Source organism: Podarcis raffonei, chromosome 15 (genome assembly GCF_027172205.1).
Source record: "Podarcis raffonei isolate rPodRaf1 chromosome 15, rPodRaf1.pri, whole genome shotgun sequence".
In the NCBI taxonomy this organism is placed as follows: domain Eukaryota; kingdom Metazoa; phylum Chordata; class Lepidosauria; order Squamata; family Lacertidae; genus Podarcis; species Podarcis raffonei.
In genome coordinates, this window is record NC_070616.1 from 14,925,802 (window position 1) to 14,948,772 (window position 22,971).

Sequence of the window (22,971 nt, forward strand, 5' to 3'; positions counted from 1 at the left end):
TCTGACGGCCGGGTAAGAATTCGGGCAGGCGGCCAAAGCACACAGAGCTTGTAATCGTTAACTCGGTCTGTAAACAGTTCAAAACGGCACTGCAGAGGCCATCAGTTATTACATGAGCCAGGCGGCTTTTCATCTCTCCCGCTCAGCCAGGCAGGCTCATGGCTCCCCTCCCCTTTTCCTTTTTTGTTGCTCCTGCCTCCCTGCCGCAATGGCTGTGGGACCTGCTAGCAGGGGTGGCGTGCAGCACCCAGGTAGGCCCAGCCAGACAAAGGAGCTCCAACTCCAAACGGCTGACCTTCAAAGCTGCGCCGAGCCGAGGGCAAATTCTGAACCCGGTGGCGGGCCTAGAGGAAGCAGGCAGGGTCCCTGGTGCTGAATCAGGCCCTCAGAGTCCATGTGGCTCAATGTTGCCAGCACCAGCTGGCAGCAGCTCTCCAGGTTTTGAGAGGCAGGGTTCTCTCCCATCCCTACACTACCTGAAGTGAGCCAGTGTGGTTTTTGTGGTTAGAGTCTTGGACTAAGGCCCAGGAGAGACCAGGGTTCAAATCCCCACTTGGCCATGAAGCTCACTTCCTGACAAGTTTGCTGCGGAGGGACAGAACCACATATGCCCCTTTGAGCTCCTTGGAGGAGAAGCTGGGATATAAACACAATAATTTTTTTTAAAAAAAGATGCTGCCAGGGTTTGAACGGTATGCCTTAAATGGCTGCTGAGGCTTAGCTCCAGCACCTATTTTCAGTGACTATGTTCAAACCTGGAACTCATTATTCTTGTTAATTCCATCCATTGTATGCTATTATTGTTGTAGTTATTGCTACCATAATCATCCTGGAACTTTGTTACTTTCCTGATTAATCCCCCCAATGAAATACCCTAAAAATTAGTACTAAGCTCATTCCACAGGTTCAAGCATTGCAAACATTTCTGCTGGCCAGATGGAAGGACTTCCCCTCTGCCCATCCCCAAGTACTCTGCCCATCCCCAAGTACTGTACACAGTTCTGGGGGTTCTCCTGACCACCACCCCAAGCTGATTGGGGAAAGCCCTTGCCCCAGTGGGACTCCTTGCATGGGCTTACGGTGCTCTCCCCAATTTGCAAAAGGACCTCAGCCCCGAAAACCCTATAGAGCTGAAAGAGGGGTTAAGAAACAACATCACTTTTCTAACTTACTCCTTCAGCCCTTACGTACTTTTCCTCTTTCAACAAGCCTTTTTAATGAGAGATCTTTCCCAGTCCGCATCTGTTCTGGGATTGTTGTGATATGTCGCCATCACTTTATCTTTTGTGTGTCTGCCAACCTGGGCTCCTTCTGGAGGAAAGGAGGGATACAAATTTGAATAATCATTTTCTTGAAGGAAGAAAATGGGAACCACCTTCACCATTTCATCACCAAGGGGGAAGTGTGTGGAAGTGGGGTGGGGGCTCAGAGGCCTTGCAAGCCTCGAGGAAATACCTCAAGGATGTCCTTGTGCCCGTGGGAGGCAGAATAAGGACCCCTGCCTCAGACCCTGCCCAATAACCTGCCCAATACCATGGTACCTCGGGTTACATACGCTTCAGGTTACATACGCTTACAGACTTCGCTAACCCAGAAATAGTGCTTCAGGTTAAGAACTTTGCTTCAGGATGAGAACAGAAATCGTGCAGCAGCGGCACAGTGGCAGCGGGAGGCCCCATTAGCTAAAGTGGTGCTTCAGGTTAAGAACAGTTTCAGGTTAAGTACGGACCTCCGGAACGAATTAAGTACTTAACCCAAGGTACCACTGTAACATGACTCAGACTCTGCCTAATAACCTGCCCAATAGCTTGCCTCAGACCTTGCCTAATAACCTATGGTTACAGCCTCCTTTAGCCATCCTTCCTCCATCTTTGGCATTTTGATGTCCTGATTCTTTTCACTTACTGACACGTTACTGACTGACCTCCCCGGCCCAGTCCTGTGGGCTTCAGTGCCAAGGTGGCTGCTGAAAATATCAGATGGAATTTGTCCCCTCATGGTACCACTGGATTTTGATTTTGACATAATTCCCCCGACCCATTGTCTGGCCTCAAGCATGTCCTCTCAACCTCAGTTTCCCCCCCGTGAAAATGGGCACTCTCAGCTCCAAAGTGCATTCTGTATCTGAAAGGGTGAACCTTAAAAAACTCAGTCTCTGTGAATTCTGATGCAATCTGACCAGATTTGGACTAATGTGAAAATCGGGGTGTCATTTCCTTTTCACACGCCTGCAAATGTTGCAATAATAATAGTAATAACATGCATTTTTACTGTTAGCTGCTCTGGGTTCTCTTGAGTGTATCTTGTAATTACCTTTTCACACTTCTGCAAATTTGGCATTATGATTATTATTAGTAGTAATAATGCTGCACTTTTACTATTAACCACTCTGGCCTCTCATAAGCCGAAGGGAGAGGAAAAATAAACTATTATAATTCCTTTTACTCAGTCAGCCCTTCCTCTCATGAGAGCCCAGGGCAGCTAGCAGTAAAAAATGTGTCATTAAAACAAAAGTAGAATATACATTAAGAATCTGCATTGCATTATTCAAATGGGTTAATTCCTATTAAGTCCATGTGTGAAAATGCTCTTTTAAAACACATTTAAAGTGTGTATGTTAGGTTGAAATACATTTAGGAAGGCATATACTGAGATAAAATACATAAATGTGGGTTGAAACACATATTTCAATATAGATTTCTGTGCAGATTTTTTTGGTTAAAATCAGATTAATGCAGAAATGGAACAGGGGAGGGAGCAATTTTTTTATGGACACATGTAGAAATGAGAGCCAGCGTGGCACAGTGGTTGGACCAGACCAGGGAGAGACCAGGGTTCGAATCCCTCCCTTGGCCACAAAGCTCACTGGGTGACCTTGGAGGCCAGTCAGCCTGCTTCACAGAGTTGTTGTGAGGCTGGCTAAACATGAGGACGAGAACATTGTTCACCACCTTAAATCTCATCAGAGGCTTATTGCATATAAATGCAATAAGTAAGTAAATAAATAAATGGATACGAAGGAGTCCTGCTGGTTCAGGCCGATGGCCCATCTACCCCAGCATTTTGCTGGTATAGCTGCCTCTCCCACTGAGGGGTGCCAACTTGCCCCCCGCATTGAGGGGGCACGGCATCACGTGACGGGTTCTGTCCCCATCCGCCGCCCCAGCAATCTCCCGGCAACGGCAGGGGGTAGGGAACGTGGAGCGTGATCTTCACCCTCCATGTCACCCTTGCCTTGCGCATGAGCGCTCTCCTGGCAGTGGCAGAGCATGATGGCCCCCTCAATATTAGGGGGGAGCTCAACCCCCCCTTGCCCACAAATATTGAGGGGGCTGAAGCCCCTTCCACCCCCTATAGCTGGCACCCCTGGGCCTGCCAGATGTCTATGGGAAACCTGCAAGCAGGATTCAAGCATCAGAGCCCTCTTCCAGCTACTGGCATTCAGGAGCGTTGCTGCCTCTGACTGTGGAGCCATCCATAGCCTTCTCCTCCTGCCTTGGTGCTTACGCAGCCTGGGTCCAGCCCCTTCATGTCACAGATTGCATCCCCGCTGGGAGTGAAGATAAGCTGTCCACTCGGAAGAGCTCCTCTATAAAAGCTTGTGCCAGTTTCCCCTTAAGCAACCATGGAGCGAGGCGGGAGAGGAGAGCAGTGCTATCAGGCTTCCAGTGGAAGAGAGATATCCCTTGATCCTTTGCCAAGGTCCTGGAAGCAGGTGCGAGCTCACCTTTGGTCTAACAGACAAGGCGGCCCAGGAAAGCAAATGTGAGGCAGATGGCCCCTTCCCCCAGCATTCATTCATTCATTCATTGACAGCATTTGTACCCAGCTCCTAAAAGTCTTCGAGAGCAACTGACGTACAATAAAAACAAGAGAGTCCCTACTCTGCAGGCTTACAATCTAAAAAAATAAATAAATACATGGCACACGAGGGAAGAGGGACAAGGAGGGAAGAGGAAAAATCAAAACCTGGGCACTGATTTCTAAATAGTTGCTATAATGTCTAGCTGGCACAGTTTGGGAGCCAGGAGGTGCCTGATGGGAGCTGTGTCTCCAGCATAGTTGATGGAGTGGGTCTCTTGTTTCCCATCTCTCCCACTGAGCCAGCAAGATGGACTGACTTCCCCCAGGTGACAGGTGAGGGAGAGGAGGTCTGATGAGACGGACATCTTCTGCAAATATTTGGGGCTTGGGGGGAGGTGACTGATGGAGCACCCTTTCTCCCCACCCATTTCTTCTTGGTTTTGTTTCCTTTCCGGACTCCGGATACCCTAGTAAAGACAGAATTGACTGATCGATGGATTGCATTGATTGATAGATAGACTGGCTGTGGTGTTGGTTTTCTGGATCCCTCCCCCACTAAGCAAATTCAGGGAATTTGTATTGGGGGGGGGTTTCCCGTGCTCTAGCCAGCAATCTAAATTAGCGTGTTTATTTTTCTTGCGTTTAGTAAACAAAGGGGGAACCTTTGAACGTGGCCACACTTGCCTCAGATTGAATTTGCAGCTGGCATTTTGCAAATGGTTGCTAAAGAACTTGTGAAATGGAAAATTTTCCGTGGAAAAAACAAAGGGCTGGGAAGAGGTTCCATTTTGGAAAAGTTTCTGCCCTACATCACTACATTACTGGATACCTGTGGCTTATTCCACCCTGAAGGGGCTCGGCAACCTATGTACATACTGAACGTTTTGCATTTCCAAACCCCCACCCCCCAAAAGAGTAGAGTTGTAATGATCATAGGAGCAAATCTCCCACCCCAAGTAGCCCACGCCCTAGAGATCAGGGGGGCAGTTTTGGTGCAATGATACAACATCTCAGCAGCCCTGGGTCTTCTGGACAGCTTGGATTCTGGACCTAGCTCTCCTTCCGCAGGGCAAGTAAATTACTTTCAGGGTTGTTGTTGTTTTACAATCTTAAAATTTGTGAAATAAATAAGTAAGTGCACTTCGGGATGAACTTGCAAGCCCTGAGGTGCTTAGTCAAAGCCATCTCTGTCCAAGGAAGAATGGGACAAGAAATTCCAAAGTGTCCATTATGAGCGCTTGGGAGAAACTTGCACAACCAATGGCTTTGAGTTGCAAGATAGGAGATTCCAACTAAACATCAGGAAGAACTTTTTGACAATCAGAGCTGTTCGACAGTGGGATGGTCTCCCTTGGGAGGTTGCGGACACTCCTTCCTTAGAGGTTTCTAAGCAGAGGTTGGATGGCCATCTGTCAGGGGTGCTTTAGTTATGATTCTTGCCTTGCAAGGGGGTTGGACTAGATGACACTTGGTGTTAATTCTATGATTCTAACCTGAGATGCTTAGTCAAAACCATAACCATGAGATGAAGTCGTCCTTGTCGTCTGGGTGGGTGGGTGACTTGCAAACAGTTACCTCATCTGCAAAAAGAATTCTCTATGTGGGCTCTGTCAAGAAAATTCCCGTAAAGTGGATTATTTTGTTCATTTATTAAAAAATATTTGTGTTCCGCCCTTCATCCATTACTAGGATCAGTTAAACTGGAAGTGAGTTCACTCTTTTTCTTCCTCAGGCTTTTGATGATGACCAACTGTTACCAGATGGTGTTTGGATTTACAGCAGCAATTTTCCCCTATAAGAGTGGTTTGGATGCCCTGCCCTTAGAGGCGGATGGAAACCACAGAATCATAGAATTGTAGGGGCCCCAGGGGATGCCCCTGGAAGGCAGAAATTGCTACTAAATAATCCCTGGCAGATAGCCATGCAACTGCTTCAAAATCTTCAATGCAAGAGCGTCCTCCACCTTCTCAGGTAGCCCATTCCACTGTCGAACAGCTCTTACCGTCAGAAAGATCTTCCTGATGTTTAGTCAGAATCCCCCTTCTTGTCATTTGAACCCATTGGTTCAGGTCCTTCAATCTGGAGCAGCGTGAAACAACCTGCCTCCATCTTCCATGGGACAGCCATTTTAATATTTGAAGATGGCTATCTTATCATATCATACCGAGCCGTTCCTGGGAGAAAGCTGATGTTTGAGTCCTGGTTTCGCTATGGAATGGAGAGGTGAAACAGGCAGTTGACACAATTGCCCCTGAGCACCCTCTGCAGCGTGGTGAAAGCCCAAGTGGCAAATTTGGTATTATGGAGAGCTCTGGGCGATGAACCAAAGGCTCAAGTTGTGCTCCAAAGCTGACTGAACACTGATTAGCACACATAAACATTGCCTGCCATGTGACAGTGCAGGCTGTGAAAATGGCTCATTTTGTGGCTTGCACTGCAACCTCTTGTAGCCGGCCAACAGAGTTATTTTGGACGGTCTTGAGGTTTACTGACTCCCACTGTGAGGGAGGGACCTCTGGAGCTTCCAAGGACCTGCTGTGACCAGCTAGCTAGGCATTCCAGGGCTAAAGTAACTAATCTTTGGAGCGACCTTGAGTCCTCAGTCATTGCTTCCAGCACATAGTGGAACGATGGAGCAGTGGAACTCTCTCCTGCAGGTGGCAGTGATGGCCGCACACTTGGATGGCTTTAAAAGAGGACTGGACAAATTAATGGAGGCTATTGATGGCTAATAGCTCTAATGGCAGCAATGCTCCTGAATACCAGTTGCTGGAAGTCACAAGAGATTGGATTAGTGCAATCCACTCTATGTGAGGCCTTCCTTGCACGATCTGGAAGCTGCAGTTAGTGCAGAATGCTGCAGCGCAATTGCTGAAGAGACCGAGATCCTATCAGCATATAGCACCTCCACTCAGAGATCTGCCCTGGGTGCCTATTTGCTAGTGGGTCAAGTTCAAGGTTTTACTCTTGGTATGTAAAGTGCATAACAACATGGGACCATTTTGCCTGTGAGATCGTCTTACCCCATATACACCCAGTCGACCACTTCAATCTGTGGAACTGGCACTGCTGCAGGTGCCACATAATACCCGTTCTGCCTTTGTAAGAAATCCATCTTTTAGTGTGGCAGCACTTACAGTGGCGTAGCGTGGGTTGTCAGCACCCGGGGCAAGGCAAGTAATTTGCGCCCCCTAACCCGCCCGGGTTGCGCCCGGCCCCCCCTGCACCCCCCACGCTACGCCACTGAGCACTTATACTTTGGAACTCCCTGCCTCTTGATATCAGGCAGGTGCCTTCATTGTACTCATTTTGGTGCCTGCTAAAAACCACTTTTGTTAGGGCAAGCCTACCCAGATGTTTAGAAAGTCGATGCAAGTTTTAATCTGCTTTTAGTCTATAATTATTTTAACTTTTTGCAAGTCTTAATTTGTTATTAATTATTCCCATTGATAATTTTATTGTTTTACCTTTTTTGTAAACCACAGTGAGGGCTTTTTTTCCAATCAAGTGAAGTATATATTTTACGAAACAAATAAAACAAGTCTACTGTTGCCCTCCAGATGTTGTTGTACTACAACTCCCATCACCCCATATCATTCACCATGCTAGCTGCTGGAGCTTCTGGGAGTTGGATTTCAGTCATGCCAAGAAAGCGCTGATATATAAACAAAGCTATGGTAGACATTTTGACAAAGCTCTAGGTCAAGCCTGTTACACTGTATACTTAGTTGCCTTTGAAGTGTTGCTGAATACCTTGCGGCTTCACTTAATACTGCGATGCAGTTTTCTCTGCCGCATCTCCATGGTGATTCCCCCTTCCTTTCTCTCTCCGCAGTTCCACCCCCTGTCTCTGTGCAACACCAGCGAGGATGAGCACACGGTCCCAGGATTTGTCTCCATTGTCAAACTGGAACGGCCTGACCGCGATCCCCACCCCTGCCTGTCCTTGGCCAACAAGGTATGTGTGTGCATGTCGTTGCAATCAGAGCAGACCTGACAATCTCCTTTCCTCCCACTTTGCAAAACTTTGTGATCAGCTTCCTACACTACTATATTGCCAATCAGGAGCACAGCGGCTCCATTCTGCATTCCATTTCCATCTGCTAAATTTATATGCATAGATGGCTCTGGGTAAGTTAATAGGGCAGAGGCCCAGCGTCCCTCCAGCGCTGCCCTTTGTGGTATATCCGGCTTCCCTGTAAGCAAGGTAAAATAGTTCTCCAATTCTTCATAGTCTCTGTTTCCTTGGGATTTCCGCTGCGAAAAGGCAGTGCAATTTGGGGCAACATCCTTGATGGAGTCCCTGATCGGTCCTTCGTTTCCAGTAGCTGGAAATTGCAGGATGGGAGAGATGCTGCTACTGCTGCTGCACTCAGGTCCTGCTTGCGGGTTTCTCATGGGCACCTGGGGGACCACTGTAAGAACAGGATGTTGGGCTAGATAGGCCCTTGGCCTGATCCAACAGGCTCTTCCTATGAACTTAAGGAGCTCCCTCCCACTGGAGGCAGTGATGGCTGCCACTTGGCATGGCTTTCAATGAGGACCGGACAAATTCATGGAGGGCAATTGTTGTAAACAAAAATCTGCCCTTTTCCCCTTATGGGGTATCCATATGGAGTCCTTATTTAAAATGACTATATAAGGGCAGACACACCTTTGTTCTGGGTTCCTCCTCTCTCCTGCGTGTGAGGGGAGCACCCTGTTGCACAAGATCAATAAAGATCAGGCTTACTAGTTGCTTTGTTTCTCAATATTCTCTGGTTGGCCTCTGTTATTTTCTCCTACCAATAGGGAACCTATGTAAGGACTCTATAGGGGGTCTTGGATACCCCATAAGGGAAAAGGGCAGATTTTTGTTTACAACACAATAAGGCTATCGATGGCTACGATAGCTATTCTCTGCCTCCATCGTTGGAGAGAATAATGCTTCTGAATGCCAGTTGCTGGAAGTTACAGAAAAGGAGAGTTGCTGTTGCACTCAGATCCTCCTTGCGGGTTTGGCCGCTGTGAGAACAGGATGCCGGCCTAGATGGGCCCCTTTGGCTCAGTCCAGCGGGCTCTTCTTATATTCAGTAGAACAATCTCTTACGAACTTTGCACCTGCAAAAAGGCTCTGTGTAATATTCTACAGGAATGCTGCCTCTTTCTTCTCCTGCTAAGCCCCAAGAGCGGAGCTTAGTGGATCAAAGGGAATGTGCTAACCAGCCCACCTCATGCAATTCAGCGCAGTTCCTCCAAAAGGCCTATTACCCTGTGCTTTCCAACACTTTGCAACAGCTCTTTTCCCGGCCCCCACTGCCTGCACAAGCAAGTGTAAGAGTTCCTCTCCGATTAAACCGAGCACGGGTTCGATCCTGTGGACAGGAAAGGAAGCTGTGGGCAACCAGTTGCGCCCCCGGCAGCTTGAAGGCTCAGCTTGAAGGTCTTGCCAGTTGCAAGCTGGCCAAAAGATTTACCTGCACCACCGGTGATTCTTTAAGCGTTGCTGTATGAAGACTCTGTTTGGGGCAAAGGCAGTTTGGATGTAAGAGTGGAGACGGGGAGGGTCGCAGCCGTGTGGGTCGCTTCATGGCAACCTTGAGCCCTCCATGTTTTTTTTCACGAGGGTGGTGTGGTTCTTTCTCCGAGGGTAACCCTGGAGCCCGAAAGTGCCGCCTCCACCTTTGATCTCCCAGCTGGGAAACTCTGCTGCTGACCTCCGACCCCTTCGCTCCAGGCAGGCTCTGCAACTGCCAAGCCAGCTTGCTGGAGTTATTCTGGCAGGTACCTGCTTGCACACGCACTCCAAGGAAGCCCAGATCAAAGGCAGCCGGCAGAGGCATGAGCTAAGATCGTTCAGGCCCTGCACTTTGCTAATCAGACTTCCTCTCTTCCTTCCTAACCAGGCAGCAGTTAACTACTTCCATGCCAGGATCTGGGCGTGAGACTGTGTGCAGCTTAGAAAGGGTGAAGAGGGCTCTCTCTCTCTCTCTCTCTCTCTCTCTCTCACACACACACACACACACACACACACACCCTCCACTGGCTGAGAGAAAGCTTTCTGTACTGTGCATCGTTCCGGCTGCCTCACCTCAAAGAGGATATGGCAGGGTTGGAAAAGGTTCTGGAAAGGGCCAGCAAAAATGATCCAGTGGAGATGAGGGGATGAGGAATGGTTGCAGCATTCAGGACTTTTTAGTTTAGAGAAAAGGAGAGCCCGAAGCAGCGTGGCAGATGCTTATAAAATGACAGGTGGCATGGGGGAAAGAGGCCAGTCACTGCTTCTCAAACTAACCTACCTCACAGGGTTGTTGTTGTGGGTATTAAATGAGAAAGGGGAGAACCATGTATATGCAGCAAGTAAAGAAATAAATTTCCTGGAGTGGATGGGCCCTCTTCTAGGTTGCTGTTTCTTTCCACAACACCCTGGGAGAGTCACCTGGACAGGCTGCAAAACCCAATTCGTTGCATTTTTAAATTGCGTTCATATCTCTCCTTTTTCTCTCTCTGGAGCTCAAAGTGGAATACATTGTTCTCCCACCTCTTCCTTTAACACCTCCTCACAACAACCCTGTGAGGTAGATCAGGGTGAGAAGCAGTGACCAGCTCCCAAAATCACACGCGGTGAGCTGTCAACTGGGTACGTGACGGGATTTGAACCTAGTCTCTCCCAGGTCTTAACCACTGGCTCTTTCCTAACTCTGGCAGCAGAAAAGTTTCTGGGAAACAAATTGCGAGGCCCTTCTGGGCTTCAGAGTTCCCTGGGTTTGGGAAGAGAGAGGAGCTGTTGGGTTAGCTGTGGTGTGTGTCTAATTGCAGGGAGGGCGTAAGCCAGGAGTGCCACCCGCCAGCCTCTCTCTCTGTCTCCCTCTCAGATGGGTCTGGCACAGCCCAGGAGAGGCCCTCTCTCTCTGCCAGCATTTCTTAGCAACAAGATCTGGGCTGCTCAGTTCCTCCTCGCCCTCCTTCCGAACCCCCACCCCTTTCCATCTGCAGAAGAATGTAGATTACAGGCTGCCCTTTGCATTAAATTTCCCCGGCGGAGAGGAGGAGTTGCCACGTGTCGTCCCACGGAAGAGAAGGCCCAGTGCAAACCACCAGTTGTCAAGGCCTGGGAACGCCATTCCTAATCTGAAACCCCATCACTGTAATCCCCCCCCAAAAGGAACAGCTCTGAGCCTTGCAGCAGCATGGTCTCCATCAGTACTCCTGAGCATGTGCAGAGAGCATCAACTCTAGTATCAGCACTGGGCACTTCCATCAGGGCAAAGTACTTTGATGCTGGATTTAAATGTGTTTTCATGCCTTTTTAACTACTGATTCTACTGCTTGGTGATGCCTCAGAAGTTTGCCAGCCGCCTCAAATCCCAGTTTGGGAGATGAGTGGGCTATAAATGCATTAAATTTATTTATTATTGCATTTATACCCCACCTTTTTCTCTCCAAGGCGCTCAAGGCGGCCTGCGCACTGTTCTCCCTCTTCCTCATTTTAATTTGCACGACAACCCTGTGAGGTTGGCTAGGCTGAGAGGCACCTAGCGAGCGCCACGTATGAGCGGGGATTCAAACCCTGGTCCCTCCGGCATCATGGCCTGACACTCTAACTACTACACCACACCACTATTAAGAACAACGATAACAACGATAACCTGCCGTGCGTGCCCTGCCTCCGGTCATGTTCGGAGTGCCCTATGCCTTGAGACACGGCTCTGCTCCAGAGCCGACTTTTCTGTCCCTGGAGATCCTAGAGTGAGCAAAAAAAACCACGCAAGTGCTTCTGAGCACGTGCAGAGGTTCCCTTTGGTGGGCCCTGAGAAGGAGGCGCAAGGCAGAATTGGGGATCTGCGGCAGGCCTCTGTTTTGTTTGCTACCTCCGTCTGAAGGCAGGTCTCCCGCCCCGGCTCCCTCTCCGCACCAGGGCTGGCGAGAGGCCCTGACGGAACAGCTCAGGCTGCCCCGGGCTGCGGCAAGGCTGGCCTACGCTTCCCAATCCCCGGCTTTGATGTGGAGCCAAGCGGGTGGTTTCTCTGGGGCCTGGCGGGGATCCAGTGCCAATGGGAGGCGGGGGAGGGAGGCAGGTGAGCCGGCTGGCCAGGGAGGGCGGAAGGGGACTTGAGGTAGGCCAGGGAGTGCAAGGCGTTTGCAGGGTGAGGGCGCTTTGCTCCACCAAAGGCAGGAGCAGCACAGAGCAGCCCTTTGTTCCTGCAGACAGGGCTGGGCAGGGAGCGGAGGGGAGGAGAGGGGGCCGGCTGGCCGGCTGGCTGGCATCAACAGCCATCCTTGGAACACTGTTGTCGTTGCCACACCTGGCTAGCCCTCAGCGAGGGGTGGCAGAGCTCTGGCCCACCAGGAGGCAGGGAAACAGGCACCGCTTTCTCCCTCTTGGGGTCTGCTTTGTGCATTGCACAGAGAGAGGCAGAGAATGGTGGCTTTCCTGCCTTTCTCCTGCCAAATGAGAACCAGAAAATTGTAGAGTGCGAAGGGATCCCCCCAGGGTGATCGAGCGCAACCCCCTGCAAGGAGAAAATCACAGCAAAGGCTTTCTCTCTCAACCCAAGTTTGCTGGATTCAGCTTTCTGCCCAGGGGGGTAACAGCTGGGGTGGGAGTCAAGTTCAACCCCCGACCCCACGGCTCTCTCTCTTTCCTATTTGAACATTTTTTAACCAGTGTCATAAGAGAATCAGGGTCAGAGAGGGGAATAAAGGAAAAATGACCCTATTAATAACAGATTATTATCATTCTACCCCAAAGCCCCACAAGAATAATAAACTGTGCCTTGAAGAATGCATCGTTGGGAATATGTTGAACATTTTTAAACCAGCTAGCGTGGGGAGGCCGTCCAGCAATTCCGCATTTGTATTACGTATATGTAAAACAAAGCAAATGACTTTATTAGCCTGGGAGAATCAAAGAACCGACTTGCTGGGTTTCACCAAAGCCCAGTGTCTTGTTCCCAAGAAAGGACAGTATCTGGGAAGCCCTTCATGAGGAGGGCAGGGAGTCAAGAGCCTTCCGTGGTTAAAACCATGCTCAAGGAGGCTTGCAACATGAAAAGCTTTCCATGACTGCCAGAATATAACAAAAGTAGCCGCGGGCAATAAATAAAAGCACTTCAAAATGTATGCAGTGAAATTAAACCATCCCCACATAAGTCAAAATGAGATATTAAAATAAGGAGACCAAAAATTAATATCCGTAACAGCAAAATCAACATCTCCAAAATTAGATCCTCACCCCAACGGAAAAGAAATCCTAGGCAATACGCCGCTCCAAGAGTCTGCAGGCATCCTGAGAGGCAGGAAGGACTCCTGCAGGCATCCTGAGAGGCAGGAAGGAGCAAAGATGGCGTCTTTCAGCTGGCCAGCAGCCCTCAGGCAAGCCAGGGGGTGCTGACCTGTGGCCGGCACTGAAGGAAGAGGCAACTTGGAGTCTGGCTGGTTTCTGTATGTGGAGTACAGCTGGGATTGCGGCTGCCTCAGGGGACAAAATGTCTTGGGCTGGCCCAGAAGAGCATTGTGGGTGGGAGGAAACATCAGGCCCTTCAGGACTTTGTATGCGGCCCTCAGGGATCTCTCCAGGCCTGGGATGTGTCCTTCAACTCTGGCTTGCTTGGAAGGAGGACGCAGAGGGTGGGTGGGTGTGAGGGAGGAAAAACACACCTGCTGTACAAAAGTAAACTTCACATTCGCTGCTCCACCCACGTTTGCCTCCGGCGCCAACCATTCCTGGCATGTGCCCCCCATAAGGCTGCCAAGAAGGGAATGTGGCCCTCGGGCTGGAAATGCCCCCCCCCCCCCGCTGCTTGTGCTCAGGCCGTGATACGGTTGCCCAGGGGACCACAACCACTCAGCAGGCCGCCTGCGCCCTCCCTGTGAGTCCTGCACTGCAGGGGGTTGGACTAGATGCCCCTTTGGGCCCCTTCCAACTCTTCCCTTCTATGATTCCCTGATTCCTCTTTGCTCTCTTTGCACAGGCCAAGCTGGCGGGAGAGAGAGGAGCTCGCGCCGTCCTCTTTGACATTACGGATGACCAAAGTGCTGTCGACCAGGTAAGGAGTCAGCTGTCTCCCTCTTTCTTTTTAAGTTGTCCCTCTCTCATTTTTTACAATTTTGCTAGGAGGCCAACAGCAGGTGGCGCCAGAGCCAATGGCAGGCAGAGCCAACTAAGTCTAGTGTTGTCCCCATCCTCCTCTCTGCTGAGATCTACAAGGGGCAACACTAAGACTAAGGAGGAGGAGGACGAGAGGCTGGGTGAGGGCTGGATGAGAGCAGACTATCCTTTAAGAGCAGCTCCCTGTTCCCCCTGATGAACCTTCCCTCACTGCTGCTCACCAAGGCAAGAGTCAATGGATTTTGGATTTTGTGTTTGCAAAATGTTCCTGTTGTTAATCTTCTGTAATATTTAGGGCAGATCCACACTAGCTACGTCCTGTATATTCAGCACATGTTAAAGGCACATGGCTTCCCACAAAGAATCCTGGGAAATGTAGTTTGCCTCTCACAGAGTTGGTGTTTTGCAGCAACCCTAAAAAAAAGTACAATTCCCAGGACTGGTAGGGTGTCATGTGCTTAAACCATAGGATTTCAGAGCTGGAAGGGACCCCGATGATCATCTAGTCCAGGGGGCAGCAAATTTTTCAGCAGGGGGCCGGTCCACTGTCCCTCAGACCTTGTGAGGGGCCAGACTATATTTCGGGGGTATGTGTGTGTGAATTCCTATGCCCCACAAAGAACCCAGAGATCATTTTAAATAAAAGGACACATTCTACTCATGGAAAAACACGCTGATTTCCGGACCATCCACAGGCCAGATTTAGAAGGCGGTTGGGCCGGATCTGGCCCCTGGGCCTTAGTTTGCCTACCCATGATCCAACCCGCTGCAACGCAAGAATACACAGCTCTCCCATATGCAGGTTGAACCTCCAACCTCGGCGTCATCTGTACCACACTCTAACCAACTGAGCTACCCACGTTGACGCAAAAGAAGCCCCAATTTTTCAAACCAGTTGGCTTCACACAAGCTCTTTTGTTCCTGCCTTTGGACCTGGTATCTTCCTTAGCTCAGGCATTGCTCCTCCGTTGTGTCGCTGCAGTCTGCCGTCCAGGTGGCCGCTCACCTTCTCAGCTCCTTTGCTTCTGGGTCTCTTTGCCCTGAGATTCTTTGTCCTTTCACGTGACGGTGTGTGTGTTGATTGCTAGACATGCAAATAGATATGAGAAGGAATGGCATGACAGCCCCTGAACAGAAAAGCACAGATCCCGTAAGCTAGGGAAAGTCGTGCTGTTGTTATTATCAGTGTATTTATTTATTTATTGCATTTATATTGCACCTTTTCCTCCGTGAGTTCTCCTCATGTAATGCCCACAAGAACCCTGTGAGGTAGGTTAAGCTGAGAGGCAGTGACTGGCCCAAGGTCACCTAGTAAGCTTCAAGGATTCGAACCCTGGCCTCCAAGATCCTAGTTTGACACACTAACCGCTACACCACACTGACTCCCAGTTCCTAAGGAGAGGGAGCGTTTCTTCTGAATGATGGATGACTGGTTTGCCAAGCTCAGCCTTTTAAACTTCTGCTTGTGTGAGCAATGAGGATCCAGAGGAGCTGGTAGGCAGACCTGCCCAAAACATTTCACCGCCCGAGGCACAGAAGTCCCTATCCCCAGCTTTCTCACCCCCCAGGCAGGGAAAATGTAAATGAAACCACTGACTCTGTGCCTCCCACACATGGCAGTGCCCAAATTCTTCCACCTGAGGCATGCGGCCTCGTTTCGGCCTGGTGTTTTGGCCTGGCCTTTTCCTGTAATGTAACCCGGCGGTGTGTGGGAAGCACAATCTCCAGCTCTGCAAGAAGTGCCGGGGCTCAAATATCCCCAGGTAACCATCAGGTAATTTCCACTCCAGATCCAGATTGTGTGGAAAATTCGAGACACACACACACAGAGAGAAACCTGACTTCTTCATTCAACACTTAGTTACGGTAACTTGTGGAACTCCCTGCCACCGGAGGCTGTGATGGCCACCAACTTGGATGGCTTTCAAAAACTGGACAAGTTTATTGGTGGCTACTAGCCATAATGGCTATGCTCTGCCTTCATGGTCTGAGGCAGTAATGCTTCTGAATGTCAGTTGCTGGAAACCTCAGGAAGAGAGAGGGCTCTTGTGCTCGAATCCTGCTTGCTTCCCAGTGGGACATCTGCTTCACCACTGTGAGAATAGGAGGCTGGACTAGATGAGCCCCCTCTTGACCTGATCCAGCAGGCTCTTCTTATGTTCTTAATTCTCGGCCTCAGGCATCAAAATACATGGCAGCTGTGGTTCTCCTCACAAAAAACTCCCAGGTTACCCATGCAAGCATTTTTTTGCTGGGTTGGGCAAGGCCATAGCAGAGCTTCGAATCTCAAACCTAGGCCTTGCCTGGGCTGTTGGCTGGATGGATTCCTGGAGTTCTCCTCAAGCCTATAAACTGGGGTGTGGAGTGGGGTTCCCAGTGCCCAACACATCAATCCGTGGCACCTGGTGACATGCAGCTCTCACCTCAAAGGTTGTCTCTCCACAGCTGAGAAATCCTCGAGGGCTCAGTCACCCCGTTGTTTTGATTTGGGGCCACGACGCCGAGCTGCTGATGGGCGTGGTGAACAACAACCGAGAAGCCCACGTGAAGATTGAGGTGAAGGAGATGGCGGCCTGGGTGAGTTCTTACTTAGCCCCACTGCTGCGCTTCTTTCGACCCCTCTCTGCGCTGGGCCAAAATCAGCCTTGCAAGAAGTGGTGCCCTCTTGTGGGCTCCAGGTACATGATAGTTCCAAAGCTTGGGTGCAGCCACCGGGAAGGCCCTCTCCCATGTCCCCACCAAGTGGGCTTGTGAGGGTGGTGGGATCAAAAGAAGAGCGTCCCCCAAAGATCCCAGAGCCTGGGCAGGTTTGTATGGGAGAAGATAGTCCTTCAGATAGCCGGGAGCTAAACCAGGTAGGGCTTATCTAACCTCTTCTCTCTCCAACAGCCCGACTATGATGTCTGGATACTCCTCACCGTCATGAGCACCGTTCTGGTGATCGTTTTAATCTTCATTGTCCGTACTCGTTGTCAGCCAAGCAGAGATCGGGTAAGAGCCCTCGGACAGATGCCAGTCCTATTCTGGACACCCCAAACTGCTTCTCAAGAGCCCCTATCTATCTGTGCCAATATCCTTCATGCCTTGCTCAGATCAGTGACCGGTAGAGTCCCAGACCCATCTGCCCGCCTGCTGTTGAAATAGGTATCTGTTAGTCCAGGCTTTTGAGACATGAATGTTTACTGAAATTTCTGCAGCTGGTATTGCTTTGTATTTTTGATTTTAGAAATGCATTTTTAAAGATTTTATTTTAATACTGTTCCCTGCTCGGAGCTCCCATGGGAGGAAGGGCAGTAAAGAAATGGAATCAGTCAATCAATCAGCGTATTTTCAACAAGGCAAGAGTCAATGAATAGGGGATTTTGTGTTTGCAAAATGTTCCTGTTGTTAATCTTCTGTATTATTTAGGGCAGATCCACACTCGCTGTGTACTGTATATTCAGCACACGTTTAAAGCACATGGCTTCCCCCAAAGAATCCTGGGAAATGTAGTTTGCCTTTCACAGAGTTGGTGTTTTGCAGCAACCCTTAAAAAAAAAGTACAGTTCCCAGGACTGCTGGGGTGTCATGTGCTTAAAATGTGCAGTGGTCCTATTAGTATAATATAGATGCTATTTGTATATATTGGAGTCATGTAGCTTGCTGTCGCAAGACTCCTGGAGTATGTATCTTGGAGCCGAAACAAGAACATGCACATATACATACATTTCTGCAAACTTCGTCAGTGAACAGGACAGAAACTGATGTTGTCATTCTGCCTGTACAATGGTACCTTGGATTACATACGTTTCTGGTTACAGACTCCGCTAACCCAGAAATAGTACCTCGGGTTAAGAACTTTGCTTCAGAATGAGAACAGAAATCACGTGGCAGTGGTGCGGCGGCAGCAGGAGGCCCCATTAGCTAAAGTGGTGTTTTGGGTTAAGAACAATTTCAGGTTAAGAACGGACCTCCAGAACGAATTAAGTTCTTAACCCGAGGTACCACTGTACTAGGGATGGTAAACCATTGGGCCCTAGAGATGCCACTGGACTCCCATCATCCCCTGCTGAGGACCAGCCAGGCTGGCCACTGGAAATTAGCATCCAACAACATCTGGACAGCAACAGCTACCCCCTCCCTGTTACGAACCATCATCTCCTAGCCTGCTGCCATATGTCATGGCACCAACTTGTCCAAGAGGGCACCCTCCAAATTCTTCCAGTATGTCATTGTTGTGAGCCTGGCTCCTAGTAAAAGGTGACTTATTAGCGATTTGAGCAGTAGGTCGGTGTTATCTCCCCTAACAAGATTGTGCACAGCCAGCTCTCATAGAATCATAGGTCTCTTGGGTTGGAAGGTTCATTTAGCCCACTTCCTGCAATGCAGGAATCCCAGCTAAAGAATCTCTGGCAGATAGCCATCCAACCTCTGTTTAAAAACCTCGGTGGAAGGAGGTTCTTGGCGGTTTGTCTTGCAATTATTTGGATTTCAACAAATACCTCCAGAACTGAGCCACTTTCCCGCCTGTCCACCATGCAGAGTCATAAAATCGTAGAGTTGGAAGGAATCTTGAGGATGAACTAGTCTGATCCCCTGCGTATGTTGGCTCCCTTCCATTTCCGCTCCCTCAACTGTCCGATTTGCCCCCACAGACTAACGCGCAGGAAGAGACCCTGCAAGCCATCAACCAGCTGGCCACGCGGAGGTATCAAGCCCGCTGCCGGCAAGCCCCCACGGGGGACTCTGTCAGCACCTGCAGCTCGGCCCCCGTCTGCGCCATCTGCCTGGAGGAGTTCGCCGAGGGCCAGGTAAAATACACATTTTTTAAAAAACCAGAAGCAATTTTACTTGGTATTATAGGTCAGGACATTAATAGGCAAGATGTTAAACTGTTATATGCAACAACTGCGGCAAGAGTATTGTTAACCCAGAAATGGAAACAAGAAGAAATTCCGACAAAAGAAGAATGGCAGATGAAATTAATGGACTATGCAGAATTGGACAAAATGACAGGAAGGATTCGAAACCTGTGAGACCAGAGGTTTACAGAAGATTGGAAGAAGTATATGAATTATTTGAAGAGCAACTGTAATCAACAAATTATGCTAGTAGGACTACAATAAGTTTGTAAGGAGAAATATACGAAGTATTACAAAGTAGAAAAAGATAGAGAGATTGGTTATGAGTTTGAAATGTAATAGGGAAGATAAGAAATGCATTCTGAGAGATTAGATTGGAAAATTTTCAGACACGATTGATGGAACTCAAAAATTTGAATAAGATGTAAAAGTATGTTTAATTACTGTTGAAAATGATATGTTTTAAAAAACTAATTTTATATATATAAAAAAACAAAAACACCGACCCTTCCACACTCTGTGGGATCAATGGCCCCAGTGGGTTCTCGCAAATGAGCTTTTCCACGGGGAAGATGAGGTCCCAGTCATCTCCTTGGGGAGGCCCAGTTTAAGCAGTTTGCAGTGGTGGCGCCCGACTCAGGTGGCTTTACAAGGGGAGTAGGCAAATTCTTGGAGGAGAGGGCTATCGCTGGCTACCAGCCATGATGGCTATGCTCTACCCTCTATGACTGGAGCAGTTATGCTTCAGAATGCAGATTGCTGGAGACATGGGAGGGGAGAGAGTTCTGTTGTGCTGGAATTCAGCTTGCTGGTTCCCCATGGTTAGCTACTGTGAGAACAGAATGCTAGACGAGCCACTGGCCTGATCCAGCAGGCTCTTCCTAGGTTCTTGTGTGAGGTTTCCGATCATCACTACCAAGGCAAGGCTATCACTTCTCCAAAAGGAATTCCAGTGAGATGTGCCACTGGAAATCAGACAGTTGTACAGCCCAGATCAGAACAACTGGTACGGCATTTCCCCTTGAGCTGGCAGCATTTCTCCACTCTCCCGCTGACTTCCCTTTCTTTGCAGGAACTCCGCATCATCACCTGCTTCCATGAGTTCCACCGGCACTGCGTTGACCGCTGGCTCCTCGAGCGCCAAACGTGTCCACTGTGCATGTTCAACATCATTGGTAAGATGGGGCAGGGGAAATGCAACCTGTGTGATGGGTGACGTAAGAGTACAGGAGGACACTTGCCTGATCAGGCCAAAGGTCCAAGCAGCCCAGCATGCTGCAGTTGACCAGAGGTGTCTGGGAAGGCCAAAAGGAAAGCAGGAGGCAAGAGCCAACACTGGCCCACTAATGCTCCCCAACAAGTGGTATTCAGAGGTATACTGCCTCTGAAAAGGGTGGTTCTAGTTTTGCCCAGTGAGCTCTTTCAAAGCAGTATCAGCACATGTCTCAGCCACTGGTTCAGCCACAGAGCCAAGGTCTCAGCCACTGGTTCAGCCACAGAGCCAAGGTCTCAGCCATTGGTTCAGCCACAGAGCCAAGGTCTCAGCCATTGGTTTAGCCACAGAGCCAAGGTCTCAGCCATTGGTTCAGCCACAGAGACAAAGTCTCAGCCATTGGTTCAGCCATAGACACACACAGAAACATACATTGCCCCCAAAATGATCAAAGGGGTGCAGCAAGTCCCCTATGAGGAAAGGTTGCAGCATTTTGGACTTTTCCATCCAGAGAAAAGGCAAGTAAGCGATGACTTGATATAATTTTGTAAAAGTATGCATGCCATGGAGAAAGCGGATGGAGGAACGTTTCTCTCTCTCTCTCTCTCTCTCTCTCTCTCTCTCAACGTACCAGAACTTGGGGACATGCAATAAAGCTGAATGTTAGAACATTCAGGACAGATAAAAGAAAGCGGGGAACTTCGATGGCCTTAAAGGGGATTCGACAAATATTTGGCGGAGAAGGCTTTTGGTGGTGACGAGCCATGATGGTTATGTTCTGCCTCCACAGCTGGAGACAGTAATGCTTCTAAATATCAGTTGCTGGAAACCACATTAAAGGAGAATGCTCTTGTGTTTAAATCCTGCTTGCTGGTTTCCCAGAAGAGGCATCTGGCTGGCCAGTGTGAGAACAAAATGCTGGGCTAAATGGGCCATTGGCCTGATCCAGCAGACACGTCTTATGTCCCTAGGCTGGAAATGGGGTGTTGGATTTGTCAGGCTGGTTTATGCCCATAACATGGCTTTTCTGCTTAAGGCTATATTTCACTGGCCTGTCTCCATGGGGAGAAACTGACCTCCCCATGCAGCCTGGGTACATTGCCCCCAAAATTCGTTCATAATCCATAAAGATAATCAGATGGGGAGTAAGTGTATCAGCTGTTCCCAGTATATCCTGGAGACTGGAATGTATCATGGGGCAGGGGGGAGTTAACTAGCGGTGATGTCCCCTCCCTTGGTTACAGATTCCCATGGAATCACTTCAAGAAAATTTGCCATGGTAAAACCTCAAATTCCAAGTGGGTGAGTGGGTGGAAATTCTTCTTGGTCTGAGCACAGAGCACATCCCTTCCCTTAAATGAGAGTCACACAGACATATCTAAAGATAACAGCCCCAGAAGCAAATACAGCTATGCAGAAAATGATATGATGATGATGATGATGATGATGATTATATTAGTTTTTTTGCTATGGCAACTCAAAACAACTTACAAAAAAGCATACATGCATTAAAATCAGGGAGGTGGAAATACTTAAAACACCCCACCCACTCTAAAAGGTCACAGATAGTTAAAAGCAAAAGGGCTGGTTAAAAAGGAATGTTTTTGCCTGATGCCTGAAGATTTGTAATGATAGTGCCAGGTGAGTCTCCCTTGGGCAGCATTTTACAAACGGGGAACCACCACCGAAAAGGCCCCATTCTTGTGTTGCATCCTCCAGAACTCCCATGGAAGGGGCACATGAAGAAGGGCCTCAGATGATGATCTCATGGTCTGGGTAGGTTCATATGGATGGAGGCAAAGAAGGAAGTTTATATATACATTTTTTTACACCTATGAGCCTACTTTTCCTTCAGTTAGCTTCAATTTCCTTACTGCTTTCCTTACTGTCAAACACCTGCTTGCTAAATTTCCTTCAATTACACGTATTTTTACACGTATGAGCCTACTTTTCCTTCAATTAGCTCAAAGCTCCCCACTTCATCCTCACAAGAACCTTGTGGGGTAGGTTAAGCTGATAGAGAATGACTGGCCCCAAGGTCACCCAGTTGAGCTTCATGGCAAAGCAGGGATTTGAATCCTGGTCTCTAAGGCCCTACATACATGCATATTTTTATCTGTATGCTGAGTTTCCATGATTAAAATCATGCTGAAAGTGGCTTACACCATAAAAAAACACATAATTACGAACATAACAAAAGTAGCCACAAACAATAAATCAAACATCAAAAAGTACACCACCAAATTAAACAATTTCCACAGAAATCATAAGATCTAAAGTAAACATTCAAAAAAACGATATCGAGAACAGTAACAACACACACACACACCCTGGCAACAAAAACCCCTAAACAACACCCCAGCCCTTGCTTGTGAAGAGATCCCATTAGAGCAGGGATGGGGAACATGCAGTCCTTTGGATGTTGTCGTGTTCACATGTATTCACTCCTGTGAACCCCAAACAGGGATGGTGGGAACTGGAGTCCAACAACATCCGGGGAATCACAGTTTTCCCCATGACTGCCTTACAGCAGTATGGGAACTGGGAAGACAGTGCGCCCTTCCTGTATTTCTGCCTAGCCCTTCCCCTTCTGCTTGGCCATGGGATGGAAGTTCTGGCCTAACTGCTGCAGCACATCAGAGGCATTCCCTGTGCGTATATAAGGGCTTGATGCCAGGCACCTGGGGAGAAGTAGGTGGAGAAGTGAGAATAATAATAATAATAATAATAATAATAATTATTATTATTATTATTATTATTATTATTATTTATTATTTATACCCCACTCATCTGGCTGGGTTTCCCCAGCCACTCTGGGCGGCTTCCAACAAAACACTAAAATACAATAACCTATTAAACATTAAAAGCTTCCCTAAACAGGGCTGCCTTCCGATGTCTTCTAAAAGTTTGGTAGTTATTTTTCTCTTTGACATCTGGTGGAAGGGCGTTCCATAGGGCGGGTGCCACTACCAAGAAGGCCCTCTGCCTGGTTCCCTGTAACTTGGCTTCTCGCAGCGAGGGAA

General features: G+C 48.7%; 1 protein-coding gene across 2 annotated transcripts in view; it reads left to right on the forward strand.

Moving 5' to 3' along the window:
• The window catches only part of RNF43 (ring finger protein 43), a 58,048-nt gene that overhangs the window by 29,944 nt on the left and 5,133 nt on the right, over positions 1–22,971 (forward strand). For both annotated transcript variants that reach the window (XR_008327733.1, XM_053366707.1), the window contains exons 2-7: positions 7,640–7,762; positions 13,758–13,832; positions 16,340–16,471; positions 16,784–16,885; positions 18,529–18,684; positions 19,808–19,910. Coding sequence is in view for 1 of the 2 variants with exons in the window: in XM_053366707.1 (XP_053222682.1) it covers positions 7,640–7,762; positions 13,758–13,832; positions 16,340–16,471; positions 16,784–16,885; positions 18,529–18,684; positions 19,808–19,910 (691 nt within the window). In the remaining variant the exon portion in view is untranslated. The remainder of the gene's footprint in view (positions 1–7,639; positions 7,763–13,757; positions 13,833–16,339; positions 16,472–16,783; positions 16,886–18,528; positions 18,685–19,807; positions 19,911–22,971) is intronic.